Genomic DNA, 20482 nt, shown 5'->3' on the forward strand with positions numbered 1-20482 from the left:
CATTTAGTATTCGGGGGGAGGGAGAGATAAAGGATATGATTGTGACTACTTTGTGACAACAGGACAGGCAGAGATGAATTTCCTCCATTTGAAAACAGAGACATCTACCACAGCTTCAAGCCAGTGTATTGCAAGCAACATGGAAATTATTGTTGTTCTTTGACCAGACTGAACACAATGCATAATAATTTTTTTCTTTAGCCTTGTTTAGAAAGCAGAGTGCGGTGCATTTTCTTGGAGTTTCCACTTGGGACTCTGATTAAAACCACAAAAAACAACCTGACTGACATAATGAATGCTGATTTTGAGTCTTCTATCAAAAGGGAAGAAGTGATGCATCAGTTCAGGTCATCAGTCTAGCTAGTGAAGCACGAGTTACAGAGATGTGATCCTATGAAATTCTCCTTCGAGACCTTAATTCAGGACAGCACTTAATTGCTTATTTAGGTCCCATATAAGTCAATTTCTATGTACAATGTTCTCCATTTAAGTGCATAGCCTTAGGAATGGAAAAAAGGCTACATACCTAGAATATGCACTCATCCAAACTTAATGTAAGCAATGCTCATTAAGTGCACATATTACTGTCAATGCCATGCTGTTAGCAACCTTGAACATGATGGAAGGCAGCAGCACTGAAATGGATTAGGTTCTGTTATTTTCAAGGCTTCTAACAGCAGCTCTTTTACAACAGCTTACTTCTATGGAGTTAAGGAGAGAGTACATTAGGAAAGATGCTATACGCTTAAGTGGCATATACACTTTCCCCATATGCAGATAACTAATGTTTGTTACAATGAAAGCAACAGATAACTTAGGAGTGGTTATGCAGTTAAGAATATTATACATATAAAGAAGGGGAGTAATACTGCACACACTTAAAACTGAGCCTGAGCATAATCACCTTCCTGAATAAGGGCCTTAATTGGTGCTGGAAGTTACAGAATTACTACTCCTAAAACAAATCAACATGCCTATGCAATAAAGACTTCACACAGTTAAGGGAGTTAATCAAGCTAAGGGCAAATTACAGGCAGCAAGATGGACACAAAAGCAGCCAGTGAATTCAGAAATAATGGAAATAGCCAGGGATGGGGTTGAAAGATGACATGGAACTCAGAGAAGTCCTGAAACAGGCAGAAAGTTATTTTCAACCCACACCCACAATATCGCTACTTCAGGAAGTCTGGCAGATCAGCCACAGCTCAAATGCTGACCCAACAGCTTGGACTGGCTTCTGACACAGAGGGAACTTTTACAAGCACTTCTCAGATTTTGCTTAGATCACAAGACATGCATTAACTTTGCACCAATTTAAAGACTAATTGAAGTTAAAAAAAAAATTCAGAAACAGCAGCAAAATGGGGATTTAATCCTCAGTATTGGCTGTACTGAAGAGTTAACAGGCAAGGTGGCACAGGCTTTTCCTTTTCTGGCTCTGCTACTGGCTACTGAGTTTCTTTCCTTCTTCCTGTCTCAGGTTCCTCCCCCCTGCCCATCTAAAAAAAGAGACAGTGATTATGACTGGCTCCACTGTACAGTGCTTTCAGATTATGGATTTATGCTATACCAGAGCTGGGCGCTCCTATTCATATTGCCAACTCCCCAGCATTAAAAAACATTAAACTGGCTTAACAAATGACAATTTTAAGGGTGGAGTTGCCTATATTTATGCCCAGGGCTGAGGTGACTATCATGTTCAAATCTATCATACTCAAGCCACTCTGCAACTAGAACTACAATCTAAATTTAAAAAAATAGCAGCAGTAGCAATTTCAGGTGACTGGCTGATTGCAGCAGGCATGACTTTATGAAAAAGTAGGAATATTGCCACCTCTTAAGATTTTTATGAGTTTTGCAACAATGGAACATTTTGCATCACTGGTAGGTGAAGTACCTCATTAAACTTAGTGTTATCTTAAAAGTGCTAAAAAAAAGCACTGTAAGCAGAAAATTGATTAGTTGATTTTTTTTAAATTTCATACTACTTTTAATGGAGGATTTTTTCTGCTTTTCGGCTGTTTTGTAAAGTCTTTTCAGTTAGTCAGCTTTTCTCTTGTTACATGACCATAGTCCAGGTGCTAACTTTTGCTGACTTTCCAGTTACAGTGATCTGAGGGGGTTCTGGTAAGATTAATAGGTAGTCAATTTTCAAGGAAATTGATTTACAGTCCAGTAATGTCCCTTTAAAAGCTTGGTGAAGCAGTAGGAAGGTCTGGGGATTTAGACATTTTAAGGCTGCCTAAATGTTTCCATTCAAGAGTCTTTTTCTATTGCTTATAAACCCTCTCAAACATTCACTTTTGGGGCTGAAATTTTCTACTTCCACATGCTGCCCCCCAATTATAGTTTTCTGGAAAGTCCAAGTTAAAGCAAGCAAGCAAAACATTTATCCAATAGTGAGCAAGAAACATGTATTTTTAGCTCAGCCCTAGGCTGCCACATCATCTTGGGCAAGACTTCTTGTAACGTGTATGTGCAAAGGCTCTGCTTGGAAACAAAACACCACCACCACACACACTTAGTCCTAGCATGTTATCACTCTGAATGCTTAATTTTATGCTACCAAACCTCTAGGTAGTGCTTGCCACACTAGTCTGGAGGAGCCCACCATGTTTCTAGGAGAAGTAAGAGGTGCTGGGCTTTCCCTTTTCACATAATATATACTGAGATTGTGGAACTCACTGCTGCAAGACACCGTTGAGAGCAAGAGCTTAAGGAGACTGACAGACAGACTGGATATTAGTGTTACATATAAAATATCCAGGTTCCTAAGAAATTCTTACAAATGTTGGAAGGGATTTAAAAATCGTATGCTCCAGGGTTTAAGCCAGTCTTTAACATGAAGGCATACGGATCAACTCCTTACCATTAAGGGTTCTTGCACCCTCCACTGAAGTCCGGTGTTGGCCACTGTCAGAGACAGGAGACTGAACTAAAATGGACCCAGTCTGACACAACCTAGATGATTCCTAAACACCTATAAGAGGTGCAGGTGCTATGGAGATGTTGAGTTGCACAAGCAAATTGCAACTGACAGGCCAGATGCTGGGACTCCTGGGACTATCCCTGTGTTATAACCCAATACTAAGGCACTGAAGTTGCTGGCACACATGATACATTGCCGGAGCTAGGTGGTGTTACTGGGTGGTGTTTACTTTCTGGCTTTTCCATACCCACAGCAAAACATGGTAGATGTCACGCGACAAAAGGAGCCAGGGCTATTCTAGTGCTTACTTTGTCAAGATAAGGGTACAGCAGGACCCAGGAAAATTGTGACCTGCTGAACTGATATTTATAGACAGCAGGTGGGAAGCACAAGTGCAAATTGATGAAACTTTTCTAATGAGGGGGGAAAAGTTCAATAGTGGAAAGACACTGACAAAGCTTCAATGCTTAGAGTGAGCTGTCCTGACCTGCTGATATCAGAGGGAACCAGCTGACAAGGCTGTCCACGGCTGGAGTTGCACATTGCAATGATCTCCTGCTTCCATCTGCTATTGCATATTCTCATTGCCAGGTGCATGGGTATAAAGGCATGGGTGCACATGGGTTTCCGCAAGGAATCCAGTTCTAAGCACTTAGGGAGAAGGTGATTAGTAACAGTCAGCATGGATTCACCAAGGGCTAGTCGCACCTGACCAACCTAATTGTCTTCTATGATAAGACTAGTTCCATGGATGCAGGGAGGGCAGGGGACATGATATACCTTGAATTCAGCAAGTGTTTTCATACAATCTCCCAAAATATTCTTGCAATCAAGCTACGGAAGTATGGGTTGGATAAATGGACTGTAAGGTGGACAGCAAACTGGCTGGATCATTGGACTCAAAGGGCAGTAATCAATGGCTCAATGTCTAGCTGGTATCAAGTGGAGTGCCACAGGGGTCAGTTCTGGGGCTGGTTTTGTTCAATACTTTCATCAACAACCTGGAAGATGGGATGGAGTGCACCCTCAGCTAGTTTGCAGATGGCACCAAGCTAGGGAGAGTAGTAGGTATACGCTGAAGGTTAGGGCCAGGATTCAGAGAGACCTCAAAAAAATTGATGCATTAAACCAAAAGAAATCTCATGAGGCTCAATAAACAGAAGTGCAAAGTCTTTCACTTGGGACAGAACAATTCCATGCACTGGTACAGGCTGAGGACCGACTGGCTAAGCAGCAGCTCTGCAGAGAAGGATCTGGGGGTTACAGTGGACAATAGGCCGAATACAAGCCAGCAGTGTACCCTTGTTGCCAAGAAAGCTAACGATATACTGGGCTGGATCAGTAGAAGAGTTGCCAGCAGACTGAGGGAAGTGATTATTCCCCTCTTTGGCACTGATAAGGCCACATCTGGAGTACTATAACCAGATTCCCTGGTGCCGACTTCCCAGCTCACCTGCTAATAAACTCCAATTTCAGGCCCCAAAACCAAAGTCAGCAGAATGGGTGTTTCCAAAGCCATATAACCCCTACCCAAACACATTCTCTTTATTCCTGTGAGTACACTCTCCTTTCCTCTGGCTCTGGCTCCTGAAATGGGTTCATACTACCTCACAAGATCTCACTTAAATCCCTGAAGGGTCACTACACTCCACAGACTTGGAATGTACTTGGTCCAGCACAGAGAGCAGAAGAGTGCTTCTAGGGGCTGTGTGGAAGAGCACATGAGAAAACTATCCTCTTATGAAGGGGGTACTTACTCTGCAGCCATCTCTCTTTTCTCAACTTCATTTTTTCTTTCTTTGACAAAAGTGTTTTTTCCTCTACATCTGAAAAACAGAACATAAAAGAACTGTGAGCAGTACTTCCACTTCTGGCTTTTCCACCACCCTTCTCCCCTCAGCTCCACTCAACCAGTTACTCTCATAATCAGCACTAGAAACTTATACAGGCAACCCACGTAACCCCCCCCCCCAGCTCTTAATTGGTTCCTGAAAAAACAAGTGTTAAGTGAAACCAAAAGTATCTGATGTCCCAAGATGGTGACCACAATTGTTTTTAATGACCCAAGATGGCGACCACAAGCGTTATAGCAAAACTTGCTGAGTGCTAAGTATCAATTTAAAATGAGTATTATAGGAAATAGAGCTAAGCGAAACAGCATTAAGCAGGGGTTGCCTGTAAGCTGAATGTACTGCCACTAAATGGCATCACAGGAGCCCCATGTGTTGCAGCTGCCCCAGGTGCAGACCTGCATTGTGAACAAGAATTTACCCCCACTCCTCACAAATGCAATAGTTCACTTGAAACATCAGAGCATGAAAAATGGAGCAAGTACACACTCTAGAGAGGATCCATATATGAAAAGACATACTAGGCTGGAAGGCATAAGATCAGACTTCTGCTTCCTGTTCTTTCACTGACCTACTGCATGTTGGGCAAGTCAATTTGCCAGCCCTCTCTCCCCCTCTTTCTACCTTGCTTGTCTCCCCTACTACCATGTCTGTCTCTCCTCTGTGGAGATTGTAAGCTGTTTGGGAAAGGGGTGGCCTCCTTACTTAATCTCTGGCCTAATGGGGTCCTCCTCTTAATTATGAAAATTGGACATTACTGTAACTCTACTATTAATAATAAACTGCACGGTTAAGAGCTAGACAGAGTGCCAAATTTAGGTTTCAGCTGGCTGTCAGAGGCCACTGGGTAATTGCTGAAATCGAGTGCTTTATAAAACAAAGACCTCTCAGGCACTTTATATTACCATGGCTAATATTTTATCTTCTGGAAAAACAGAAGAAAAATGTGATCATAATAGTCTTCCTAAGAAAAATCCAATTCTGTTGGCGTGTCTCTGAATGAAATATGGACCAAGCAATATTGACAGAGGAAGAACTCAAGTTATGACTAATTGCTTGCTTCTCCCATTCAGGGACAAAATCCGATTAACAAACATGGAAAAGACGTGGGAGAATAAAAGCTCTACCCCCTCGTCTAAAGAAATATCCAACCAATAGGATATGGCAATTCAATAAGGTTCTGGAAACTACTGAATTGCATAAGTTTTTGGCCAACTGAAGACAATGTTTTGTCTAATGTTGTTTAAATCGCCCTGTAGTGTTACAATACAGGGGTATAATTCAATATAACATTCTCTTTTTTTGTTGTTGCTTACCTGAGAAGAAAAAGGCATAAGACCTTTTAACAGGAGCTAGACTTAGGCAAAGCCAGGCTTTTACAGGAAAGGGAAGACAAAACCCAAAATATTAAACTAATTTGACAACTTAATTCTGGCTTGAAACAAAACAGGTTCTTGTATTCAAATTTTATTTTCTTGTGGTTCCACTAGGAGATTTATTTACCATAGTAACAAGAGAGAGCGGAAGTAAATCCTTCCCTGGGAACTCTAACATATACTCCCCATATTCAGCATTGTAAGGTAGTATTTGTAGTGACTGAAGAAGTTACTATCAACATCTTGGCCTCTAGAATGAAAACAGGCATTCAAGAATACACACTTCCCAGATGGAGACACTTCTGCTCCTAGAACCACAGTCCAGCACGTGCCCACCATGTATGCAGAACCCAAATTGAAATCTTAATCCAGTGATTCTCAACCAGGGTGCCGCAAGAGCCTTTCTAGGGCACCACTGAGTACCACACAGGGTTATTAGCACTGTTAGGTATGCAAACATGAAAAACCCAAAGATTTCAAATAGGAATCCACAGTTTCAAAAACACTGACCTGTTGTGGGCTTTGAGTTCTTTGCAACAGAAAAACTGCCCTCTTAGTTTTCACTTTTTTGACTACAGAAAAAAATAAGAGCTGTCATTTCCTGAGGGGTGCCCCGAGTACAGTGAAAGGTACCTTTAGTATAAAAAGGTTGAGAACAACTACCTTAAACTTCTAGACAGTGCTTTTTTCCCCCCAAATTCCTGTGATTTCAGCACCAGGGAAGCAAGAGTGAATCACCAGAAGAGGATGGAATGTGAATCATAAAACAGACTCTAATGATCTGAACAACTGCCCAGACTTGACGACACTCACTCAATTTCTGGCTAACACTGAGTGAGTGTTTCTATTTCTCTGTGTTTTTTATTCCCTGCCCCTCTCCCCTCAGCCTTCCCCCACTGAAAACATGTTCATTACTTCACTGGGAAAACAGTGCCTGGAATGATCTGTTAATGAAAAAACATGTTAACCAGCTGGCTGCTTCTAGCAATAACAATAATTCAGTTATTTATGCCCCCCTCCTCCTAAAAACAGCAACAGAATATTTAAGGAAACACAAAAGCTGCCTTTTTGGCAATGGCACAGCCTTCAGTCAGGCAAGCAACACAGAAATCCCTACAGCAAGTCCCAAAACGGAATTACTTTGGGGATTATTTTCTCTCAAATGATCCTATGGGCAAAGATCAAAGTCTTTAAAGTATTCAAGGATCCTGAAAATTTTAAATGCCTGATTTAGATAGAACACCCCCCCTTCCCAACCCTCCAGTGCTAATACACCAGGTCAGGTCACAGCAGCAGAGTCTGTTCCATCACATTCTACACACTGCACTTCCTGATGATTAGTGGGAATTTATACTCTAAGGACACGGCCGGCAATGGAATCAAGGCAGGTGGCCCATGGAGTCCACAGGGACCCAGTGATGTTACTGGAATACTGTACAGGTAAAACCGTTTAGTTTTTGGCTGAGCCAGCTGCAGGCTCGGCCCTAACAGCATCCTGCTAGTCATACACGTGCCGATTGCCAGATTTACACTGTTTCTGTTTAGACTGTGCTCCTCCGAGCACAGAACATGTCCGTCTCATACAATGCTGAGCCATTTACAAACATATCCCATCCATAAGGCTATGTTAAAGGAATGCCAAAGCTCTGCAACTGAGTACTTAAGTCCAGAATTGCCAATGTTAAGGCTACATGAGCAGGTTTCACTTCATTCCTCTGTGTAAACCCTGAAAATCAGGGTCTAGGCTGAATCTCTCCCCATAATATTTAACATGTAAACACCAAGCAATATTTTCATGAACAAACGATTGTCATTCGCATCCTCTCCAACCTTTTGATCTGGGGTGGGGAAGGCTGGGGGGAGGGTGTAAAAAAAAAAAAAAAGAGTTTTAAAAGCAAACATTTTGGGGACTCTCCCAGTTATGGTAGAGTCCTTAACTGAATGCTACCCATAATTACATCATGAAATAACTTATTCTTTCTGTAACCATCAATTAACCACAGCATCTTCGATTACTATATGCTAATTCATGCATGCTGGAGCCCAGGAGAATCATTTATGTATACAAACAGTGAAGAAGGCTGGCTATTATACATCAGGGTTTTCTTGTTCCAAATGTTACAGCAATTTTTTTGGGGTGAAAGAACATTTCTCTGCACATTTCTTCACTCAAGCAACTCCTTTGCCTCAGTTCCAGCCCCACCCAACTGCTGTAAAAGAAGATGAAAAAGAAGAGGAAGATGTCCCCACCCTTTTTCTGTGAGCACTAACGCACTCCCATCTCTCCAAAGCTTACCTCCGTCATAGAAAGTGGGTATTGCAACCTCCTGGGTAAAAGCAGGACAGATGGGGGGTAGCACAAAGCCCATACATCTTCATCACATTTGCCAAAATCTTGGCAGATAAGCCAGCTCAGAAGCAAATTCAAGCACTTAACAAAGATTTCATGCCACTCTCTCCCCTCCCCCAGTAAGCCAGTCAGACTCCAGAAGTAAACCAGGGCTCTATTCACCTCTGTTCCCACCAGGCTCACCACCAAGGTCCTCAACCAGCCAAGGGCATGGCAAGTGACAGAAGCATTCAGGACAGTTCTCCACCTCAGCCACACAACCCTCTAGAGCTGCAGGTGCATGACTATGTATCACTGAAATCCAAGTTGGGTTTGGATAACACCTAGGGGTTCAGAAGATTTGCAAAGACATAGTGGCTCTGATAAGGCCCTATGAACTTCCTTCCTACTCATTCCCACCTATGAAGCACATCTCATCAGCAATGGTCTTGTACAGAAAGGTCAGTAAGGAAGAAAGCCATACTCTTCTGGCTGTTCTCTTTTCTGGTAACAGAAAGTGGGGAAGAGATTTCCCTCACCAACATCACAATCTACCTAGTCTCCCCAGAGTCCAAACTGCTCTGGAGCTCTTCCTCATCTTTTTCCCGCATCCCCATGGAAGGTCCTATCTCTCCTCAATCTCTTGCTTTACTCTTCTCCCCTCCCTGCCTCCAACGCACACCAGATGAATTATTCCTGTGTCTTCTTCCATCCTCATTTCTGAGGAATCTTCCACTTCTGTTCCCAATTCGTCCCTTAGAAACAAAACCAGGTCAGCCTCCACCTTCACCTAAATCAGGAAGATTACTAGAAAAAAACCACCCGCTTCCAGCCAAACCTAGAAACTTCAGCCCAAGACAGCACAACGGAGAATTAGAGAGATGAAAACTGGAACCAAAGGAAAAGTACGTTCATACCTTAAAGTAGTGGGAGCTTTCAGGCATCTTTCCCCCCTAAAGGTATTCACATAAGCAGATTTAGCAACTCAGCCCAGCCTCAGCAGATGTTAGGAGCAGCCCTAGCACCACAAGCAGCCCACGGAGTGAGCAACACTGCCCTACTCTGTAGCACGGGAACAAAGGCGCACAGGAACTATTGTTACCAGAGCCCCAATGGCCCAGCATGGCCCCCCATGGCCATGGGATTTGTCTTCATATTAAAAACAAACTGCTCCCACATGTTCTCTAGTACCCAGGTTATGCCTCAGGTTTCTGGGTAGCTGCCAACGTTCCCCCTCCCCACAAAATGCTGTGCTATGTACTAAATACACGGCATACTGAACTCCTGAACTAGCACACAGCACAACAGGTCTCACTTTTCTTTCTCTGAAAGACAAGCCTCCAAATGGGTTGATGCTTTTCAAACACAAAAAGCAACGGGAAAAAATAAAGTCACTGGAGAACATTTTAAATCCCCCCTCCTGCTTAATAATCACTCCCTGTGCTGTCCCAATAGCTTCTATTTATTTGGCTTGCACGTACCTCAGAGATCAGGAGATTAGTTCCATTGCATACATATTTTTAATTGGATTAAAATCTAGAGGGGTTTTATTTTTTTCCCCCCATTCTGGATACAATTTAGTGAAATTAGCTTTAGAAAACTTGGTTCCAATCAAAAAGGTTGGTGGATGCCCACTTACATTAGTTATGTGCAATTTACTTTGTGTAAACTTGACAATTACTCTTCTAGTGAGTGAGAATTGTGATCTTTTGATCTATACAGTACAAACCCCTAAATACAAACACACAAAAGGCTTCTCCCTCCTGCAAACTATTTGCCTAGACTCTCAGCAATTCTCAGGACCCTGTTTTCATGACAAATAAGGAGAGTTTTTCCTTCCTTCCAAACTCCCAAGTAATTGTATTTGTCTTGTAAAAAATATTAGTCGCAAGAACCTGTTTTTACTATTTTTTTTTAAAAATAGGGTTCATGTAGTGGTATTACTACAGATACTGGCACTTGAAGAAACAGCCCAAGAGTGTAACGCTAACAATAAAATTGTGAAAATTCACAACACTTCAATCTGATGGGGCGGGGCCTTCCAAAGTATGAAAGCAGTGCAGTGCCCCTTTTTGAGAAATTAGTAAAATCATTTTGTGCAGAAGCATCATCTTAAAACGTTATTCCCAGGTTGTGGCATTCAAAGGAGTGCTGGTGGCTGAACATGGTGTGAGCTGCTTGTCCAAACTCACACTTGTAGTGCCGCAGCAAGATGCCTTTACTACCCTGCCACCACACCTCTACGTACAGCAATACACTCCTTAAACTCACGTGGTTGGGGCCTTGCCTTACATCTTCCTTCTCTTCCCATCCCTGCACCCCCAAAATGCACAAGAAGTTTGGCTGCACAAGGGGAGCAGCCATCAGTGTAACATCAGTGGGGCTCCTGCTAAACAAGCACAGGATCTTGGCACACCAGAGTACCATATAAAATGAAGTTAAATAATAACAGATATGTTCGACCCCAGTCATACAAAAGGAAAGAAAACCCAATATATTTACCCTACAAATTTTGTAGGCAAGCATGTTCACTTCAGAAGTGTTAAAAAGAGGCTGAACAAAGGATTTTTATTACAAAAAACCCAAACAAAAACAAAAAAAACCCTTCAAAAATTGTTTAGTACTTCTGAAAGTATGCTGAATTGTTAGGGAAAGGGGCCTGGCAGTGACTGCTATACTGCCTCCTACCTCCTTCATGTCCCAATGAGAGCTGCACCACAGACATACTAATAAATGGTGATCTTCTCTTTACCACTAACAATCCCTCTTCTATCAAGTTATTTAAAATATTGCCACTCTGAGGAGATAGCTAAGAATTGCAGCCACCCATCTTCTAGGGCAAAGCAGTTTACAGTAATCTGCTTGGCCATTTTTAAACAGCTACATCTGGAACAGGAAGTCTGTTTCACCCCTCCGCCCTCAAAAGAAACCACCTCAGCAGTGACAGCAAGAATGGTATGCCACCTACACAGAACCAAGGGGTGCTCGAGTCCCTAGGATGGGTGGGACTAACCACTAGTGATTGAGTGACTAACTAGAATCTCACATCTGGCATCTCTAATTTCTACCATGTAGACCATGCTGCTCTCAGGAGGCAAGTGTGATCATTTGATGTATTCATACTTAGATACAGAAGCAGACCAAGGGAGACGAGGTTGATGTCATTTATCTGGACTTCAAGAAGGCCTTTGATTTGGTCTCCCATGATGTCCTCATGATCAAGTTGGGGAACTGTGGCCTCGACCATCTCATGGTCTGATGGCTGGGGAACTGGCTTTGGGGTCGGACCCAAAGAGTACTAGTTGATGGGAACAAATCAAAGTGGTGCAAGGTGACCAGTGGAGTCCCCCAGGGCTCAGTGCTCAGGCCAGTACTCTTCAATATCTTCATTAAACACACCTGGATTTGGGCGTCAGATGCAGACTGGCAAAGTTCGCAGATGACACTAAACTATGGGGGAAGGTGGTCATGCTGGAGGACAGGCTGGGGATACAGGCCAACCTAGACATGCTTGCAAAGTGGGCAGGCATAGACCTGATGGCATTCAATGTAGAGAAATGCATGGTACTCCACCTTGGGAGAAAAAAACCCAGCATCATACTAATAGGCTTGGCGGTGCTATGCTTGCTAACACCACAACCAAAAGGGACTTGGGGGTCCTAACTGATCACAAGATGAACATGAGCTCCCAGTGCGATGCCATGGCTGGCAGAGCAAACCAAACTCTGGCATGCATCCACCGATGCATCTCAAGCAAAACTAGGGACATCACCTTCCCACCTGACTCGGCCTTAGTGAGGCCTCGCCTGGAGTATTGCATCCAGTTTTGGGCCCCCCACTTCAGGAGAGATGTGGATAAGCTCAAGAAAGTCCAGAGGAGAGCCACCTGTATGATCAAAGGCCAAGAGAGCAAGCCTTACGAGGAGAGGCTGAGGGACATGGGACTCTTCAGCCTGAAGAAGAGAAGGCTCAGGGGGACTTGGTGGCTGCCTATAAGTATATAAGGGGGGTGCATCAGGATCTTGGAGAACAGGTGTTCACCAGGGCTCCCCAAGGGATAGGTAGGTCTAATGGCCACAAACTTCTAGAAAGCCAATTCAGACTCGATATAAGCAGGGACCGGGACATCTCCTCCACCGGGATTCAGGACGGAATCAGGAGAGGCACCGCCAGGTCTAGGGTCAGGGAGGACCTAGTTAGGAAACTTCTGGTGGGGCTGGATGTGTTCAAATCAGCAGGTCCGGATGCTCTCCACCCCAGGGTGCTGAGGGAATTGGCAGGGGTCATTGCAGGGCCCCGGCACGGCTTTGAGTGCTCACGGTGCTCTGGCCAGGTGCCAGAGGACTGGAAAAAGGCCAATGTGTTCCCCATTTTCAAAAAAGGGAGAAAAGAGGCCCATTAGTCTTACCTTGGTCCTGGGGGAGCTCTTTGAGAAAATTATCCAGGAGCACATCTGAGAGGGACCAGCAGGGGAGATTATGCTCAAGAGCAACCAACATGGGTTCATTAGGGGCAGGTCCTGTCAAACCAACCTGGTTGCCTTTTATGATCAGGTCACAAAATCCTTGGACGCAGGTGTCGTGGTGGACGTAGTCTTTCTGGACTTTACGAAGGCCTTTGACACTGTCTCTCACCCCATTTTCATTAAAAAACTAGATGACTATGGCATTGATGCCTACACAGTCAGATGGGTCGCGAACTGGCTGGAAGGCTGCACCCAGAGAGTGGTGGTGGATGGGTCATTTTCGACCTGGAGGGATGGGGCAGTGGAGTCCCCCAGGGTTTGGTCCTCGGGCCCGCGCTGTTCAACATCTTTATCAGCGACTTGGATGAGGGGGTGAAAAGCACCTTGTTCAAATTCGCAGATGACAATAAGATGTGGGGAGAGATGGGCACGCTAGAAGGGAGGGATAGGCTACAACTAGATCTGGACAGGTTACAGGATGAGAATAGGATGGGATTCAATACGGACAAGAGCAGGGTATTGCACCTAGGGAGAAAGAACCAGCAGCACACCTACAGGCTGGGGAACTCCCTTCTTGTCAGCACAGAGGCAGAAAAGGATCTTGGAGTCATTACTGATTCCCAGATGAACATGGGCCGCCAATGTGAGGACACGGTCAGTAAGCCTAACCACGCCTTGTCATGCATCAACAGATGCATCACAAGCAGGTCCAAGGAGGTGATCCTCCCCTTCTATGCAACACTGGTCAGACCGCAGTTGGAGTACTGAGTCTAGTTCTGGGCGCCGCGCTTCAGGAGGGATGTGGACAGCATCGAGAGGGTCCAGAGGAGGGCCACCCACATAGTCAGGGGGCAGCAGGGCAGGTCCTATGAGAAGAGGCTATGGGACCTGAACCTGTTCAGCCTCCACAAGAGAAAGCTGACTCTCACATGCATGCAGGTCATGCTGTCCTGAACCCTTCCTGTGCTGGAAGGATCAACATTTAAATAGCTAATACTAATATTTAAAGAGTTATCAGTAACCTCAAGCAAGAAATCCCCATTAGACTAGTGAGGGACTAAGTTCCAATTCTCAGATTTGTCTCCAGAGGTTTCCTGACTCAAAGATAGCATAACAACTGGTTCACACTTGCAGCACAGTCCAAGGTTATCTTTCCAAAATGGTCAGAGAGATGCTATTTTTCAAATGGAAGTTTACATCCTGCAGAGTAAGAATATGTCCAAAAGAATCACAAAAACGGGCATGTGGGCAGCACGTTTCATTCATATCACTGTTTTGCAGCACAGACAAGAACAGCACAAGGGTCACAGGCAGTTTCAGCAAAGGCAGACCTCAAGAAGCCAGGGTTGCTGTAGTCACAGGGCAGATCTTACAGTCTGCTGGCAAGAGACCCAGACCTGGAAAATTCAGCATTTGAATTCTTGGCATTTTATAGACCAATTTCTACAAGACATCTGAGAGCCTGTAGCATTCAGCCTGAATGTATAGGAGAGAGAAGGAAGAAAGAGAACCTCTTTGCTTTCAGTTACTCTTCTTTGTTGATTTTTATCATCCTTAATCTTATTTACATGAGGATTTGTATATGAGCTGTTCTGTTACTAACACCTGGAGAGGGCTGCAAGTTATGGAAGATCCTGTCCGAGAGAGTGAAAAAAAAAAAATCATATATTTCCTCAGTCTTTGAACAATTCCCAAAGAAGATGGAGATTAAAAAAACTGTAGGGTTGAATCAGAGTTTAGTATCAGCACATCCTGCACATCCTGCGGAAAGAAAAAAAAAAAAAAAGAGGGATTTTGAGTCACCAGGTAGGCGGCAAGACTCCAGGAAGGGAGCCGGAAACGCACTACGTCACCGGTGGACTCGGACACGAAGTTCCAGATGTCTCCACTCTCCCTCCAAGTGTGATGGGAAACAAAATGGGGTCACCAGGACAAGAGGGCCGTGGGGCATCCTCCACTCATATGTAGAGTGATACAAGCACTATAAAAGCTTATGGTAGACAAAACTGGCCAAATGTTGAATTAGTCTGGCTGAGAGCCTTGCAGCAATTCCTGAAGGGGTGAGCAGCAGCTATTTATTACTTGCTACCTCTTGGGGGCTTGCCATGTGTTTATTTTCTTTAAACAGCTTTAGCTTGTCCCCATTAGAGTACAGACATGAACACACATGTGTGCAGCCTATGAGCACTGCTACTCACTATCACTTCTTACTTCAGTGCTGTGTAGAAAGCAGAACGCTGTCACTAGTAATGCAATTCCACCACGTGCTGCTATGATTTGCCTGATTGACCACCTCCACACATACCACGGCCTGCTCCAGCGAACTTTGTGTAAAGATAGGCACAACCAAACTCACTCAGGCTCAAGGAGATGAAAGGCTGAAGAGGGGAACATATTCTGCAAGTATCAGCACTTCTTATGGACCAAATTGAAGAACACACACCCAACTCACATACTACAGCCGCAAGGGGTCACATACACAGATATAAACATGTCCTCCTTCTCGCAATGGGCTCACTCAGGCCACATTAGGCCTGGGGTTACTGCAGTTCCCCTTTACCTGCTTATGCCTGCTACTATGTGGAATAGCAGCTGTCTCTTTAAGCCATCTTAGGAGACGGGAAACAATTGCCCTCAACTCAGAGCACAAACATGCCAACAGCAAACATGCCAACATGCAAACAGGGACAGCAAGAACATGCCAACAGCCAACAGCATGCCAACAGCAAACAGGGACAGCAAGAACAAAACTGACCTGGGACTCCACCACAACCCCCAAAACAAGCAAAACTTCTCCTACACTAAGCAAGCTTCTCCTTTGCCTGCTAAACAAGTGGCAGCCATTGTCCCTACCCGGTCCAACCCTGGAAATCTCACGTACTGCATCAAACAACATCCTGCATACTCTGACACTTTTGCTGAGAAAAGACGAGTACTCAGCTGTTGGGCCTTACCCTGCCCCAAATGTAAGCAGGGAAGAATGACCAGGGCACAAGGATGCCTTTTACAGCGAACTATGGAGCATTCAAAGATATCTTCATTTCTTGCCACATGCCTCAAATGTTGGGATCTCCCCAGGCAGGGGCCCCTCCTCAGAAAAGGATTCTGCTGCTCTTCTGATCTCCAAAGAAAACCAGGTCTCTAGTCTTCCTCCTCTTTGCTGCTAGTGGGAACCTAGGAGTTTTTCCAGTTATTTTGGGAAAGAAAGGCCTGTGATCTCCCCATGCTGCCTCTCCTCCAAGGCTGCAAAGGGGAGTGAGGGGAGAAGCGGGGAGTTCCCTTTCTTCCTCACCCATTCTCCTACTCCAGGTCTATGAGGACTGCCACAAAGAGTTGGGTAATCTCTTTGTATGAAGTGCAAGGCATCACCTCTCATGGCTGCTTCTCACCAAGGGCTAAAAGAGCAGCTCTGATAGTATGGAAGAGGCAGGCAGGAAGTCTGCAACCTGCTAGGCCTTGCCATTGGCTGAGTGTGGGGGACATCTATACCTTAGGGTACGTCCTGCAAGAACCGAGAATGCTGTAGGTTGGCAGTCAACACTAAACAGAAAATTGCTCCACTGAACACCAGATAAAACAGTACCATCCTGCTGTAAACTGGGAACATTTGCCTGCCCTGCCAGTAAGTGCTGACCCTGCTAGGAGAATCAAGTTCAGTTGCTGAAATGTGCATCTTGCTATCCCAGCTGTATATGAGATATTGGGCTGAGCAATTTTGAGGGGTGGACCACAGAAGTTGATGTACATGGCAGAGGTTAGCAGGAGCTGAACATTTATTTTTTGTCAATCACTTTTTAAACAAAAGTTGCACGCTGAGACAGGCCGACTTGGGGCTTTACCCATCTGTGGAACAACTGTGGAACATGTTGGGAAAGGCACCTGCTCATTCACAGCTTTTAAGGCTCACAGGAAACAAACACAGTGGAGCTTTGTGAAAAACTACAGCATCTGGAGTATTACATGCACTCACAGCACCAAAGCAACAACAGTTATACAGAGATCTGTAGCATTTATTTCCAAAAATGTCTTCAAAGAGGAACACTTTCAGCAGTTTGCAAAGGCCCAAACTGCTGATGTGGCAAAGCTGAAGGAGGTCCGCCTCTAGCGTGAAGTTGGAATCCAGCTGTCTGATGCTCTGAGGATCCGTTTGGTGTGTGGACTAAGAAAACATTTCTGTACAGCTTCACATCTAGCAGTTCGATCTCTCAAAAGCCCATGTGCAAGATGCTGCTGTGTCGATGGAGGCAGTAACAAACTGAAGAATGAGGAGACCAAACACCTTACCAACCACTAGGATGAACCACCAAACTTGGAGTGTTTGCTGTGTTCAAGGAGATCAGAACCCAGATGGCTGCTGTTTCAAAAGACAGCAAGATGTCAGGAGTGACAAACCACAAATCCCTGTATTTGTAGAGAGGTAAACGCAATTGTGAAAAACTTGGCATAAAGCATAATGCAGCTTGAGCTGTGGCTGAGAGCTCATCTCCGATTACAGCCACCATGTAAATGCAGCCAGTAAGCAAACCCCAGGACAGCTCAGATACCACTCAGAGCACTGCAATGGCCAGGAGATCTTGAACATGAGATCAGCGCATAGAGACCTGGAAGGTGATCTAATTTTTTCAGAACTTGATCTACCTAGCTGGCCACAGCTGAGACTCTAGCTCAGACCCCAGCCATTTCACATGCCTCACAGAAATGCTTGAAACATTTTTACAAACAATTTCCACACATGTTCTTACAGCCTCTCTTTGGCCAAAGACAAAAGAAGAAACAGCCAGTGGGGTCCTGCTTTGCATGGGTGCTTACTGCGCCGCCCTGAGTCGCGCCACTTCCTAGCTGGAACAGCAGTGTCTCGTTGTAATAGATCGCCTGCACACTTTCGATGTTAGGGGAGATGTGCCTAGACACTACTGGGAGGCAACTGAGATTGGTTATGGACATGGAACATCTGTGGTTCTTTGTAGGGTGCTGTTGATTGCCTCTAAGGTTTGTTACCATCTTTACTTGAAGGATCTCGACTAAGGTCTCGACTAATTGGCTGCTTGCCCCATTCTTCCCTGCACAGGTCCCAAGACAGCTACCTCTTTCTCTGGTGCTCCCCTCGTCGCCCTCTTGTGACTGGGGTCCTCCCTTTGTCTTCCCCTCTTGGGAGAGTAAGGTGACCTTCCTCTTCGCTCGTTCGCCTTCACTTGCTGGATCACTCTCCTCTCCTCTGCTTTCTTTCTTCTTCCTCCTCCCTTGGGATGCTCCCTCCACATCCTTTAACTCTCCGCCTTTTCAGCTGGGTTCCCTGTAGCAGTTCCCCACTGGCTGCCTGCCTGGCCCAGCTGTTCCTTTTTTGCTCACCGGCGTGGTTCTTCTTCCTTTCGCTTTGTTCTTTCCCGCACCGATCTTTTTTCTTCATGTTTGGATTCCAGCGACTGGGTCTGCCATGGCAGCCTTTGATCTGTCGTGGCCCCAGCCGGCTTCTCCGTTCGTCCGGATCGTGTCAGGGTTTGCCGTGGCTCCTCCGGCTCCGTGAGGTAAGTTTCCCTCCTTTAGCCCTTTCTGACGGCTCATGGCAGGGTGTTTCAGGCACCCTGTCACATGTTTGTTTAAAGGTGACTACAGAAGTGAAACAAGGTGGTTGTGACTGCATGCTGTTACCTGCTGGGGGAAGGGAGGGACCACACTGAGTTCTGATTAAGAAGCAGAACAGGAAGATGCAATGTCGTATGAACACACGTGACTAATGACTAACAAGCCTTCAAAAAAGCACATTGCACTTTCCAGTGGTGACATGAATACACCAATATTTAAGCCACCCTGACATGGGGGGGGAGGGGGGAAGAGGGCAGAAACTAACACTGGTTTTCAAGATTCCCACCAAATTCCATCCATTATAGATACAAAGTAGAGCTAGAGCTGGGGAGGATGGAGCATGACTGAAGGGCAAGTAAGGAAGATCCAAAAAAGTCTAATGGCAGCAAGCAGGATGGAACCCCAGTAATTCTCAGATGGTGATTAGATAGTGATTAACCACTTTTTAATGTGGCAGCTCACCAAGATAGTCTCAATTTATGCTTGCTTACAGATAAGAAATGAATCTTTCAACTGCCAGCACTATATACAGTAATGCTATATTACTCAGTCATCTGGTGTCCATGCTTTCAGACCACCCTCTGCATGCCAGGGCTCAAGTCTCTGCACATATCTTCATGTTCTTAGGCACCAGGCCTTGCTCATGTCCTTGCCTGCAGGGTGGCACAACACAGCTGACGTGCACTTTCACGCCACCCGATACACTTCTTTCTTCCAGGTGTCTGTAGTTAGGAATTTAAATCTAGATTTCGGCAGCTACATATATGCCTCCATTTTTCAGAGATGATTTCACATAACATGAGGATAGACAGACCCTGTACTTAACCCAAGAAAAACAAAACTTAGAATTTAACTGAGAATTTTTTCTAATGGACACACACACAGGGATAAAAGCGTAGTGGAACAAAATCTGAATATAGCTGCACCATGCTCTACACAGGCTGCATCCTAAAGTGAAATGGTCTTGTTGCTCACTGCTGCATCTTCATGGAGCAAAAGGCAACATGGAGAAGCAAAAGCCAAGGACTCCTTAATCACTTCATCTACTCACTGGGCACATCTGAGCCAGTCCTAACCGCCCTAGACCATATGCATACTGACAGTAGCCTTAACTTGTTATCATCCATGCAGAACTATTCTTGCCAGCATAAACAGGGAGCATGAAATGGAGTGTTACAAGAAAGGAAAAAAAAAAAAGAGAGAAGTCTAATGGGTAGAAACAAGTTCAGATGGAATCCAGACCACTGCAAAAAATCTTCCCACTGCCTCTGTCTTTTTATGAGAAAGAACCACTTTATTATTTTTGCCTCATTCCCCCTCAAGTCTGCTCTGCTTTTAAAGGAAAGGTTGCATTTATAGTTCAGTTTGTGCAAGTGCAAGAGATGTGGGAAGGAAGAAAGGGGGAAAAAACAAAACAGATTTAAAAAGGTCACTTGATATCAGTAGCTGCAGAAGCTCAGCAATAATTCAACTGAGCTGCAGCCAGGTTCAAGGGCTAGGAGCCCTTACTCACAGCAGCTATGACCTGAGTCTCCGCAGCACCTTGTTGCTGCCTGCAATATAGCAATAGGAGTCAAGGGCTGTGTCTACATGAGCAGCAGACTGCACAGTTGTTACTGTGCGGTCGTTTAGTACTTGCAATGATTGTGCAGTACCCGACATTACGATGCAGTACCATCCCCACATGGGATTTTTCAGAAGCTACTGCACAGTAGCTGTTTACTACTGCACACCACTGACGCCATCACAGTTCATGCCTGGTGATGCTATGGTGCAGTAGCTTGCTGCTGTTGTGCCGTGGCGTCTTGTGTGGACGTGCCCAAGGACTCCTAGTGCCATGTAGCTCCTTAGCCCCTCTGCTAGGAGCTAGGCAAATTTGACTGAGAAGAATGGGCCTCAAGAAAGACAAGAGCAAGTTTCAATCAAAACTATTAAAAACATGCATAATCC

General features: G+C 44.8%; 1 protein-coding gene across 1 annotated transcript in view; it reads right to left on the reverse strand.

Annotated features, from left to right (window-relative positions):
- FAM207A (family with sequence similarity 207 member A) overlaps nt 1-20482 on the reverse strand; it is a 112796-nt gene that overhangs the window by 14362 nt on the left and 77952 nt on the right. Inside the window, exon 3 of the mRNA XM_006022058.3 lies at nt 4687-4755. Coding sequence (XP_006022120.2) covers nt 4687-4755 — 69 coding nt within the window. The remainder of the gene's footprint in view (nt 1-4686; nt 4756-20482) is intronic.

This window comes from Alligator sinensis, unplaced genomic scaffold (assembly GCF_000455745.1).
Source record: "Alligator sinensis unplaced genomic scaffold, ASM45574v1 scaffold566_1, whole genome shotgun sequence".
Lineage (NCBI taxonomy): Eukaryota > Metazoa > Chordata > Crocodylia > Alligatoridae > Alligator > Alligator sinensis.